Source organism: Engystomops pustulosus, chromosome 1 (genome assembly GCF_040894005.1).
Source record: "Engystomops pustulosus chromosome 1, aEngPut4.maternal, whole genome shotgun sequence".
Classification (NCBI taxonomy): domain Eukaryota; kingdom Metazoa; phylum Chordata; class Amphibia; order Anura; family Leptodactylidae; genus Engystomops; species Engystomops pustulosus.
In genome coordinates, this window is record NC_092411.1 from 233,633,510 (window position 1) to 233,647,277 (window position 13,768).

The window sequence follows — 13,768 nt, forward strand, 5'->3', positions numbered from 1 at the left end:
TGTCCCATAAACAATTACAACAGATTGTAACTATTTAGGAAAACTTCCTTTGGGAACGCAATTCTTCCTCCCTGCCGCTCTTCACCTTATGGTATAGAACACTTCAACCCTTACACTTGACTTCAGATACTGCTTAATCATTTTCAGTGCAGCTTTTCCTTGGTTATATTAAAAGAAATTTGTAATTAATTATATTGTATTCATTTTCACATCTCCATTAGGTCTTTTATTATTATAAGCCAAAACCAGAAGTGGTAGAACACACAGAACCGGTGTAAGTCTTTCTATTATTCCTTACCTCTGTACAGTCACCGGAAAGACTCATGCCTGTTTTGTGTGTTCAACAACTCCTGGTTTTTCATCACAATAAATGAAGGCAATAAATAACTGAAGACCTAATGACAGATGTGAATTGAACCTTAGCTGTGAGCTCCTTATTTATAACTATATGACAGGGGACTGTATGATCATTATCAAGAACTGTGATAGACTCCCCACAGGGGGGCAGAGTCTAATATGACATAGTCTACAAGATCTACAAAAACTCAAGCATTTGATACTACTATATTTACACTATAGTCAAACTAATGCTAAGAAAGCATCCTAAAAGGATCTATATATTTCTGCAATCTGTGTTACATGATGGTTGAGTCAAAAAATGAAAATATTAAGACAGTTACTGACTGCAACCAAAAGATATACATATAGGTCATTGACCCTTTCTGCACCAGGCTACTTAAAGGGAACCTATCATCATGGACCTCATTTTCATTAAAGACAGATTGCAAAGGCCCATTACAACTGCATTGCAAATTTGCCTTCCTGCTTTCTCTAAACATCTGCATTACTATATAATTGTGTGTCCTAACTTAGCTTGCACCCTGACCAAATTCTCTGTGTAGTCCCAGGGGTTGGGCTTTGGTTTGGATGCATTTCAAAAAACATGGGACTTGTCTGTGCTGCAGACTGCTCAGTTCTTGGCCCCCCACCTTTGTGCTCCTGTAGAGCCCCTCCCTCTCCCACTGACATCAGCTCACCAGGCTGTGAGCTCTGTAAAGAAGCAGGAGGAGGAGCTGAGCAGTCTGCAGCACACACAAGTCACATGTTTTTTTTTTTTAAATGCATCCAAATCAACTCCCAACCCCTGGGACTACACAGAAGATTCTGTCAGGGTGCAAGGCAAGTCGAAACACACAATTGTATTGTAATGCAATAGCTCAGAGAAACCAGAAAGGCATATTTGCAATGCAGCTGTAATGGACTTCTGTAACCTGTCTTTTGAAAATGAGGTCCCTGGCGACACGTTCCCTTTAATATTGTTCATAATATAGAAAGGAGTTTGTAAAAATATTAGAAAAATATTTCCTAAGATTTTAGCATTTGTTAGTGGCAAGCTATTTATTAAGTTGCATTACAGACTATAAGAGTACTAGCGTGCTAAAGGCATACTCACTGGGCTCCAAAATCCAGAACAGATGGCTGGAGATGTAAGACCCTCCCACTAGGCCTTCCCATACTGAAAGAAAAATAAAAGATATTACTTTGCTTTTGATGTGTAACTAAGTTCATGCATATAAAGTGGAAAGAATGATCTGTGTGAAATATCATCTGTTTAGATACAGTTTGACAGTTCATTGTTTATTTTTATCCTATTTCTTAATATTTCTTAAACCCAGTTTTCAATAGTGGTAAAATAAAATAATAGTAATAATAAATAATAATGATAATCATAATCTTTTTTATATAGCGCCACCAAAACTCCACAGCGCTTTACAAATTATAAAAATCAATGAACATTTGCATAAAACCACCATCTCTTTGAACATGAGTGGAAATATTATTCCAATTACCTATACTTACAATATTTACTTGATCAAGAGACTGAGAAGTCTTTGATTATACAATCTCATAAGAAACTGAATATTAGTTCTATGAGACAACCACCGACTCAGGATCACAATAATCTCCACACAGCGAAACATTAACTGATCATGTCCGACTTTCTGCACAGATCTGCTGTTCATGTTGATATAAAGCACAGAATGTAAATGACCAATGTTTTTACAACACTATCCCCACAAATGTCAATGAGCGTGTGCAATAGTCAAATTTCTCCCTGATGCCATCCAAGGGTGGTCCATTTATTTTCCAGGAGGTAGTGCGGAGCAGTGAAAATGTAACATAACTCAGGTGACACATGGGTGCCAAAAACAGTCAGGCAGCGCTAGACTGACTAAAAATCGTATTAGTGAAACTCAGTTTTCCCTCTTCTGTGTGCAAAGGCCCGAATCATAGCTTCTTAAGCGGAATCACGACAATCCTTTTTGCACCTTGACACGTGGCGTTTTATTCATAGGTTTCAAAAACGCAATGTGTGAGCTGAAGAGAGATTTGCCTAATTAAATTGATGCCAACATCTGAGTTTACAAAACGCCAATGCTAACATGGTATTAACACACATTCACATTGTGTTAACACAATGTTAACAGTTTTGTTTTGTAAAGGAAAAAGTTAATAGCCATTTAACTAGGCAAATCTGATCTATTGCGTTCTGAAACACATGCATTAAACACCACGTGTGAATGCTCCCATGGGATCTGGCTCTTGTAATAGTTTTTAATGGTTTATGATTCCTAAAAATCAGGTTTTAAGAATATTCTAATGAGCTGGGCTCTGGCGGCACAGGCAGCCTGGACTAGGTGCAGATCATCATCATTTTTTTGGGAATAGGTGCCCATGTGGGTGCTGTCACACGTGACACCTTAACTCCGTTTAGAAACGGAATCAAAGCGCACAGGGATGTAAACGCATGTGATCGGTGTCTTGCATTTAAACAATACAAGACACTGGGTGCTGGTTACCAAGTGTACGAGTTTCCATAGAAATACATATGCGATCAGGTTGTGGCTCGCCCCTATGCGCTTTGATATCGTTTCTAAACGGAACCCCAAGGCTGGTTGCCAACAAAGGAGTTCAATCAGAGAAACGGATCAAACTTGGATTCACTGAACAGAACACAGCTTCTGTTCAGTTCTGGATCATTCCTTCACTGCATGGATCAAGTTTCTTGGATCAAATTCACTCATAGGTAACAGGTCTAAGGGGGCGCAATCACACGTACTTCTTTGACTCGGTTTCTGAAATGGAATCAAATTGCACGGCTGGTCGCCACGTCCCGATCGCATATGCAATTCTATGGAAACACATGCAACCGGCAACCAGCACCCAGTGTCTTGCATTTAAACAATACAAGAAACAGTTTAAAAACTGAGTGAAAGTGGTACGTGCGACTGCAACCAAAGGCTGCATTCACACACAGCTTTTGAATTGCATTTACATAAAGGCAGGGAGCAGTACCACACAAGGCAAAAACTTTGTATAACCAAGCAGTACAATCACTAAAGAACTTGAAGCAACGTTTCATCTTAAGACAATATCTAAAATATATATTCTATAAAAGTTTTTGGTGTTATTTGATCACTATCATCTGCCAATATTTTAAAGGTGTGTACAAGAGATGACAGGCTTGTCAACAAGCGCAAGAAAACAAAGGATATACAGCACAGTAGCACCCACTCTGTGAGAAGTCATCAGAGCCGCTTAGCACTACAGGAAACTTTATAGGCTGCCAACAAAAGTGGGTTTTTACTATGCCAGACCTGATCCATAATCCCAATAACATTATACACGTTATATACAGAGATACTGCAGGTCCCCAAGCCAGATACAATATCATATAAGACGCTGTATATCAGTCACATGGCAAAGTCAAATGTTTATTCATTGAAGTAAACAATTGTTAAGGAGGTCGCACTGGTTTCGGACGCCATCTTGACTACTGTCCGCCATCTTAGATACAGCGGCCATGTTCCCTGACCATTGTCAAGTTAATGTCATGATTCAAACTTCATTTTATGTAACATGTTTGCTGCACGGGTAACCCTGTATTAGCAGTGTCTGATGTGTACTGGATTTGTGGGGATAAGAGAGTCAGGTCAGGCCTAGAGGCTGGGAAGGTGAGTGCACTGTGATAACACTTGTGTATTCCTTCCTCGTGATCCCCAGGGATAAGGTTGATCAGACACATAAGAAAAGGTAGAGAATCCCAAAGGATTCTGGAGGTCTGAGAGAGAAGCACCTAGATGACAACGTTTATATAGATACAGTGGGAGCACCAAGGGGGGGTTCCAGATGAGTACAAGGCCCACAATCAGATATGGGCAGGTCTAGAGTCCATTATTCCCCAGAGAGCTATGAGCAAAGATGTTGGTTGGGTAACTGTTTTTTTTATTGTAATCAACAGAGATTTGTGAATTATATCCGAGATGCTTCCCAGAACCGCATGGCTTTGGACATGATCCTTGCTGAGAAGGGAGGAGTCTGTAAGATGGTGGGAGTGGCTTGTCGCATATACATCCCAGATGACATCGCCCCCTATGGATCCATTACCCATGCTCGTGAAAAGATTGAAGGACTGTCCAGGGAACTCAAGAGAAACTCTGGGGTGGACACTTTGCCCTTCACTTTGTGGTTGGGGGATTGGAAGGGTTTCCTTTAAGTGGGGGTGATATTGGGGATTGTGATTTTGCTCTTGTCACTTATTGCGTGCTGTGTGGTCCCCCTCATCAAGTCCACCATGTCCCAGATGGCCGTCCAAGCGGTAAGAACCACGACAGGAGAAGTGCCCGGAGCGGAGGATGATGCTGCCTGTTTACAAACCTATGGACTATGGGGACTCAGTGATGTGATTTGAGTGTGCGGGCCTGTAACCCCTGAGTGACCAGCCTCCAGGGGATCTGGTGAAGAGTTAACAAGTCCAGCAGGTACGGGCTTAGCCTACCTGTGGGTACCTGGAGCTTGAGGAGGTCGCTCAGGATGGAGTTACAGGCCAGCAAAGCTCAAAGGGGGGAATTGTTAAGGAGGTCGCACTGGTTTCGGACGCCATCTTGACTACTGTCCGCCATCTTAGATACAGCGGCCATGTTCCCTGACCATTGTCAAGTTAATGTCATGATTCAAACTTCATTTTATGTAACATGTTTGCTCGCCTGTCAGCTAATACCCTGTGACATGTAATGAGAAGCCAGTCTGTCCTCGAAGCTGCATTATATTGTGATTCTGGAGCCACTTATCATTTCCTACTCAGCATTAGTATAAACAATATCTGTGTACAAGGTCTCTGAGAACTGAGCACAATTAATTCACTTTCTTTTCCCAGAATTTGCTGATGACCAATAGCTTTGCAGTATACTATTCACGCCCCTTTGATGATTCTTCTGTTTGTTATATATTATGCATTTTCATTATTAAAGGGGGAGAAGATCTTGACTAAGAGATTGACATGTCTTGGTCTCTATGTTCAATCATGAAAGGGTTAATTAGGACTCACCTTACAAAAGTCAAGAGGGCTGTTGGGGCCCTGCATAAAAATCCCTAACACAATAAAGGCTCCTCAAACGGCAGCAGTCATTTTTTTTAAAGAAGTATTATAAGTTTTTGGTTAATGAATGAGCTTTATTAGATGAAATCGCGTTTCCCCTTTGAGACCACCAGTATAATGCCCAAAGGAGTCCATTGAAGCAATACTATTCAGAAGTATCATGTAGCAAAGCTGCAAAGACAGAGTCTAAGAGAGATTCATCTTCGGAGACTCTGCCAAAATACATTAAAACACATTTCCCTAGACAACCTAAAAATAAGTGGGAATGTCAATATTTGCAGGAATAGAAAAAGAAATCCCTTTATGGATGTAAAAATATTAGGGAACAATTAAGCCAGCCATCTTCATACAAGGAAACCTGGTCCATGTATTGGCCACATTCTCTGACCCAACCAAGGCTTGTCTGACCTCAAATCATAGCACAATGGCATTTTATAAGGCTAGAAGTTCTGGAAGTATCCAGGAAGGGTCTTCTGCATCATAAAGGGGGTAGTCCAGTGACTCACTGACAGTCTGTATAAATAACCATGCCCAAGTTGGAGTGCAGACTAAGACACTCTCCGTGCGCTAGAGGGATTTCCAGGACCGAACCTTGTATCACCCTGTATCATGAACTTACATGTCCAGTGATGCAAGATTCAGTCTAAATCCCTTTAGAACACAGACCTTTCCCGGGCTGCACTCTCTTGTGGGGAAGCGGCGCTAAGCACAACCTGACTCAAGTTTTCTATATCCTCCTGATGGATCTGTAGAACGTGTCCATAGAAAATGAAAGTGTTTGTCAAGAAAAAAAAAAAATAAAAAATCTAGGATCCGGACCCGGGAAGGCTTATTAAAAAATAATTACAATTACAATAAATGCAATTACTGGGGCTCGGAAGCTCCGCTTCGACTACTTCTGGCTGGCTGGCCTACACGCCACCATGTACCAATGCACGGTGCAGCATGCCATCCATATGTCAGGGTGCCATCCACTGATACCACACAGATGAAAACCACATTCATGTGTATGTAGCCTCAGTGCTGTAGACCTTCTACATGTCCCTACTGCAATAATACACTCAATACTCTCTCATGAGCTTTGTAACAACTGATTTCCCTTTGCCCTACATGTCAGAAGGAGATGTCCTCAATGCCAGTCCATCAATAGCATGGCACCATGGCAAAACTAACAGCCTGGTCCTGCCAACTGGGAGCAGCACATTCTGCACCCCGGCCACTTATTCCCCCTTAAGAAACACCAACAGCAGCCAGAGATACATCACAAAGGGATGACAAGAAGGAAAAGGATAGCACCAGATAGGGCTTGTATCAATCATGGTATTCAAGGGGCGAAGCGCCCAGTTATGGGCGCGAAACACGTTGTCCAGATTTTAATTATTCTACATGTACCTTTGAAGTTTGACATTAAAATGGATTAACCTTCATAGCTATTATAGCTTTTTTTGACCACTCGGTTTTGCGCCTTGTAAGTTTTTTTTCCTCCTGGGATCTACTGAGAAGCCTTTCTCTGAATAGCCCGGATTTCTCTGGCAATTTTACACCGTGGGGGACCTTCCACCGGCAGGAACGAGGCAGAACCCGAAACACGAATTGACACCATTGTGCCTGGATGCAAAACCAACAAAGGTGAGCAGAATATTCCTACAATTCAAGAAACCCACGTTTATCACCAGGGAGCGCCTGTTTTTCTTTTCTTCGTTCTTTTGAATATAAAAGTTACATTATCTCTCTAGTCAATGGGGGATCTTAGATCGGCACCATTATTAACCTCAACCAACATTCCTGACAAATAAAGTCTGTCACCAGGTTAATAAAAGACTAATACCATACACTTATCACTTTCCAGTGCTTTTCTTTTCTGAGATTGCACACTCCCACCGAGGAGCTAGACAAGAACAAATGTTATAAAAGGAACAGACAGCAGGTGAATGTAGCGCTATACAGATACAAAATCATGTAGATCATGAACAGTTGTCCTCGATACACTATATTCAATCATTAACACATAGACCCAGTGCCAAGGGCCACAAGGCTTTCCTACATGTATATTTATTAGAATTTGAAGACCAATCACCAAAATGCTGAACGACACACCATATTTGACCACCGTGCCCGTGATCGATTTCCATGCCTCGTATTGCAAAGTCCTCAGGAGTTTTATTCGTAAGTGAGCTCACACTAGCCAAGGGGGTACCTAGCCTTTCATTTTCTGAGGCACACCGCCCAAAGAAAATAAAAAGTTCCCACCCCTTGTCTTCTACAAGTCAATTCCCAAATGAACTTGGCGACATGTGCATTTTGAGAGATAATTTGTCTACAAAGTTAAAAAAGCAGCAAGTTTATGGATGATCAGATCACTCAGGAATATAGATGCAATATATCTGTCCCCTGAATAATACAACGACAGGCTCCCGTAGCTATTAGTAGTCTGGTTAATAGGAGCAGTCAAACAATGCAGGCTGCTGCGAGCCATACGAGTCTGCTATATTTACTAGGGGTACACAACCGCTCTCAATCCCTGTTAAACATTTGATAAAGCCTCAGAGAGGGGCAATAATTGCCCCTTTACACACTTGCTACTAACTATCATGTTCTTTCCTTAAAAAGCGAATCTATAAGGGGATTGTGTAACAGGACGCACAGTGATCAATGTGGTCCATTAGGGTGATGCCATACATGGCGTTTTTGGTCCGTTTCTAATCATGCGTTTTAGAAGGGCATTATTTTTTTACAGTTTATCATGCGTTTGTCTGCTTTGAACCAGTGCATCTTAATAGATAAACAGGTACAAAGCAGCAAAACGTATGGTAAACGGTAAAAAACAAATGCGTTTTTAAACAGACTGAAAACGCATGCTAAAAACGGATCAAAAACACCATGTGTGGCATCCCCCTTAGACTCCAAGTGATTCCCCTGTAGCATAGCTCATCCCCGAAGGTGCAGTCACATGTGCCACTAACGTTGCATGTACAACAGCAATGCTAGCGCACAGGGGCAGACCTTGGCCCGATCACATGTGTGTTTCCAATGAAACGCATGTGATCTGCAAACAATCATATGCGTTTCACTTGAAACACACATGATCAGGCCAAGGCCAAGGTGGTAATGGCACATGTGACTGCACCCTTAACTGTACAAAAGCTATACATGCAGATTGCCTCTTGAAAGACAAAAATAGGTAAGTAAGCTATACAGTACTTTAGGAAATCTACCATCAAAATAAAGCATTATAAACCAGGGACACTTAGGCTACATTCACATCGGCGCTGCGGAGAGGAGCAGGGGAAGAGCGCTGCTCACCCCCGCCCCTCTCCATAGGAAGATACAGCGCACGGCGCCGTATGACGGGAAAAGATAGGACATGTCCTATCTTTTCCCGGGCTACGGATTGGTACGGTGCTGCACGTGTGCTGCACCGTACCGCTCCCGTACAGGGCTGTGAGCCCATAGAAGTGTATGGGGGACAGATATCGCCGTATATACGTCCCCCATGCATGTGTGTGAATGCAGCCTTACTCAGATCCAGACTCAGTGACTGTGACCATCTTCTTTTTTTTGTTATCCATGACTTTGTTCCTTCTAAAATCAACTGCATTTAGAACTTCTACTTTTAGAAGAAAGGAGGCCATGAATAACAACTATAAGTAGGTTACCACAGTCACAGAGCCTGGATCTATGAGTAAGTGTCCCTGGATTATTATGCTTTATTTTAATGGTAGATTTCCTTCAAGCTAGATAGAGAATGCAGCAATATTCAAAATAGGAAAGGAACCCTGAACTCTAGGACACTTTTCGTGCCATTTAAGAAAATGTAAGACTAAACTTTTCTGTCTTATTAACTCCAAACAGGAAGTTTCAGAGTAATATACTATAAGGTTACAAAGGTGAATATTTTCTCCTTCAGCTGCGGTTACAGAAAAAGGGGAAATAAATGAAAAAACCCACAGGAGAGGCTCCAAAACTCTTGTCACTTTAGCGCCCCCCCCCATCCCAAACTGCAAGGAAAAAACATTGGAGTTGAAGAGACAGGGAAAGTCAAAAACTTTCCTAAACACTTGACTTCAATAAAGCCAAAAGTCTCCTGAAACATATCCAGCACAAACAAGATGACATAAACATTTCATAAGACACAGGCTGAAAATACTATTGTAACAAAATTATTTCCACCCCTCCTCTGTGTTTATCATCTGCACCCATACAGCAGGCCTCTCTGGAGTCCACGTGAGTCCAAAATCTAAAAACAAGGACTCTGGTGACAGAAAGGAATTCATTTAACCTTTGATATAGATGCATTACTCTTGGTTTGTTTCTTTTGCTTACAAAATGATGTACCAGGGTAGTTTCTTTCCATAATACTAAGATATACAGTAAACATGGCTGTCCAACTCATATGCCAGGCTGCTTATAAGGGACACTATCAGCAGCTTTTACACCACTGAACTAGCAGCCCCCTCATATTAGGAATGTAATATCCTTTATAGCAGTGGTGGCAAACCTATGGCACTCAGAGCCCTCTCTATGGGCACCGGCACCATCACTCCAATGCAGAGTTCGCCAGACAGGACTCAAGGCCTCTTGCAGTCCCAGGCAGCCCAGGACACTAGACGGAAGCTACAATGATAATCCAAACTTCTTCTCCTTCCTTCTACTGTATTGGTGTCCTCAGGTGCCTATACAATTTAAACATGTGACAGCGCAGGGAGTAATTAGTTACTGCTTAAATTGTCACATCGGCACTTTGCGAAAAATATGTGGGTTTTGGCTGTAGTTTTACACACCGTGTGCCCAAAGGTTTGCCATCACTGCTTTATAGCATTACTTTTAAAGGTTGCAAGGGGAACAGGCCCAAGAGAACCCCATAAACACAAGCAGATCAATACAAAGTCAGAAATTGGATCTTTATCTGCAGCTCACATCAACATCCACCCTTTTTCCCTGAAAACAAGCCCCCCCCCCCCCAAGCCATACATTAGTAGTTACAGATCACTGTATATGAGGCTATAACGGAATAAATGGTTTTGTTCATACATTTTTGATGAAATTCAGGGTTTGTAGGGTTATAAGGAGGTTATAGAAATTGTTGACCTGATGGTCTTTAAAGGAAACCTACCATGAGGAGTCTACCATCAGAAGTAGACAGGATGGTAGATTCGTCCTAGCTGCCTCCTAAACAGTAACTTAAAGGGGTTTTCCCACATTTCAATCCCCTAGTGATGTTAATACCATAAAGATCATTTTAACCCTTTACTTTACAATTTTATTGCTGTTTTACTCTTCTGGCTGCCCAGTGCAAAATCCCAGGGTGTGGGCGTGGCCTTTCTGAGTACACACATTATTATGCATCTAGTTCTGTGGGGCAACAATATGGTTAGATTATCAGGATACAAGGTGTATATGGACTCATTTGGCTTCCGAGATTGTACGAACACACTAACGCATAGACAGAGTGATGAGATAGATCAGCGATATATGAGATGATTACACAGAGCCTGATAGACCATTACACTGTTACACTCTGGGCTCTGCTGCATCTCACAGATATGTGCCTGCATTCCTCTACCCCCGGATCCCTTATCTCCATGTAGCTTGTAGTTTGCAGCCTCTCTCTGCTCTTCATGTGCTGATAGGATGTGATCATTGAGAGTCTCTGAGCTCCATGCAGGGGGCGTGGCTACTGCCACACAGCATAGATAGACCGTAATCTCTGCTCCACAATCTCATCCAAGATGGTTGCCCAACCCTAAGATAAGTTACAGGGTCGTGTCTAGGGGAAACAAATTATGTACACCAGGACAGATAGAAACAGGTTGGACTTATATATGTGAAATGCTGTATTTTTGTTGATAACAGTGAATTAGAGAATGTCTCATTTTGTTATCCCGAGTACATATAAGAAACTTGTCTTCGTGGGAATACCCCTTTAATAATCATGGAACCTAACCTAACTAGTTTAAAACTTTATTTCCGTAATAAGAAAACTAACTGCAGAGGCTACTGGGGCGTGAAGTATCCAGGCCTACATCAGTAAATGTACCATAGATCATTGTACCAGGAAATAGAGCCACACGGCTTTCTTAATGGAATTTAGATGGTTATGCTGATATATGCGATGGTATGACTAAACTTTATTAATAGATTAATATTTTTTTGTTCATGGAAAGATTCCCTGACAAAAATATCTAGAGTTTCTTTAGGAGCAAACACAGAAGGTCTTTAATGGTTTGAAACTCTGGTCAAAGCTCAAAGATACACAAGGCTGTTGTAGAGCACAAGATTAGGATCTTATTTGGCACTCCTCCTCAGGCTCTAAAAGTGACTCATCTCAAACTGGAGAGTTTTAACATAAAAGAGGGACTATTCTAAATTATATTTAATACCCTTCTTAATGGTACTGGTAGTTAAGTGGGGTATGGAATGGTGACGTCCTGGTGCGCCGAGTGGGGTCATTTGAATAGTGTAAAAATAGATTTTTTGGCGAAACTGGGAATTATCTGCCCTAACAAGACCACCTCCAGCATCAGCTTACATACCCCGAGGTAAAGGTATGTTTTGGTCAAAATGACCATTTTGAAATGGTAGGTTTCCTTTAAATCCTTTAATAGGCTCCACTCCAGTAAACATTTTTTTCCTAGCTCCCACCATTCTCAAGCAATATGATACTTTAGTTACTGCACCAATATGATTACTGGGTTCTTCACTGCCACAAGGATACTCCCGGGCTGAAGCAGCCAGAGTCTGTGCACCCTACAATAGAAGGCCCAATTAGTAAATAGGGTGCTGACGTTTTTGTGTAATCCCGGCATATACGCCAAGTATATACATTGACAAAATCTGGCAGCAGAGGCATAGTTTTTTGCCTTTGTCTGAGCAGTATACGAAGCAATAGAAGCCTATCCTATCCCGCAAAGAGCGCATAGGTCGCATAGCAGGAGTGGCGGGACACAGGGATGCCACTGTTCATTTAAGGACATTGACATCACTGGAGAAACCATCCCGTATATCGGCAGCAGCCAATCTCCGGCTACTGCCGCGGTGCGCCCCTCCTCCGGACAAGAGATGTATCCCACTGTTTTACAATACATCTGTGCCATAAGCTGTAAGGACATATCAAAATCTCCTCCCCCCAACGCATGGCAAATAATGTGATGTGAACCCAGCCTTATTACGACAAGTACAATTTATACAATAAACAATTTGTTTTGGATGACATCATGGGCAACAGAAAGAGAACCAGTAGATAACCAAAAACAGGATTGTTTATTGTACTACACTGTACTAGTTGTAATAAGGCTGGGTTCACATCACATTATTTGCCGTATGTTGTAAGGAAAACACTCCCCTCTAGAGTGTATGTCCCCCTATGACTTCTTGTCCATGAGAAAGAGAACCAGTAGATGTAGTAGGACATACACTGTTGAGAGGGCATTTTTATTTTATTTATTAAAAAGAATTTTATCCAAGTATAACTAAAAAGCACACAACATCACCAAATGCATACAAATCTCTATTCATATCTATTCAAATAATGTACACACACATAGGAAATATTTACGTAAATGTAATATTTTCTTTCCAATACTAACAAATTTCAGTGTTACAAAATACACTATACCCGTGCTAAGACTTAAAGGGCACCTACCACCCCGATTCTACCTATATAGGTAGAAGGGGTGGTAGGTGGATGAATGGGACGTGAGGATAGCCCTTTTTTGGGCAAATCCTCACATCCCGGGTGTCTTTTAGAATACTTTATTGCATGTATATGCAAATGTTTTTATGCGGCTACTGGGGTGTGGAGTAGCCAGACATGAGGCTACTAGTCGCGGCTACTCCACGCCCCAGTAGCCACGCTACTCCGCCTACCAGGTAATCTTCAGCGCGCAGCTCCTGGTAGCTGTGCGCCCTTGTCCGATGCCCTCGGCATCTTTGGCCTTCTGCGCATGCGCAGTAGCTCCGGCCCCGGTGCCGCGGCCTCGCAGCCGAAGGCCTGCGTTCTGCGCATGCGCAGAATGCAGGGGACCCGGACAAGGGCTGAAGATTACCTGGTAGGCGGAGTTACGTGGCTACTGGGGCGTGGAGTAGCCGCGACTAGTAGCCTCATGTCCGGCTACTCCACGCCCCAGTAGCCGCATAAAAAAAATTTGCATATACATGCAATAAAGTTTTCTAAAAGACACCCGGGACATGAGGATTAGCCCAAAAAGGGCTATCCTCACGTCCCATCCATCCACCTACCACCCCTTCTACCTTTATAGGTAGAATCGGGGTGGTAGGTTCCCTTTAAATTGTGCTGTTGTAACTTTAGTGTTGCAAAATTAACTCATC

General features: G+C 42.1%; 1 protein-coding gene across 1 annotated transcript in view; it reads right to left on the reverse strand.

Annotated features, from left to right (window-relative positions):
* TMEM131L (transmembrane 131 like) overlaps nucleotides 1-13,768 on the reverse strand; it is an 80,928-nt gene that overhangs the window by 49,491 nt on the left and 17,669 nt on the right. The window contains exon 4 of the mRNA XM_072121078.1: nucleotides 1,454-1,516. Coding sequence (XP_071977179.1) covers nucleotides 1,454-1,516 — 63 coding nt within the window. The remainder of the gene's footprint in view (nucleotides 1-1,453; nucleotides 1,517-13,768) is intronic.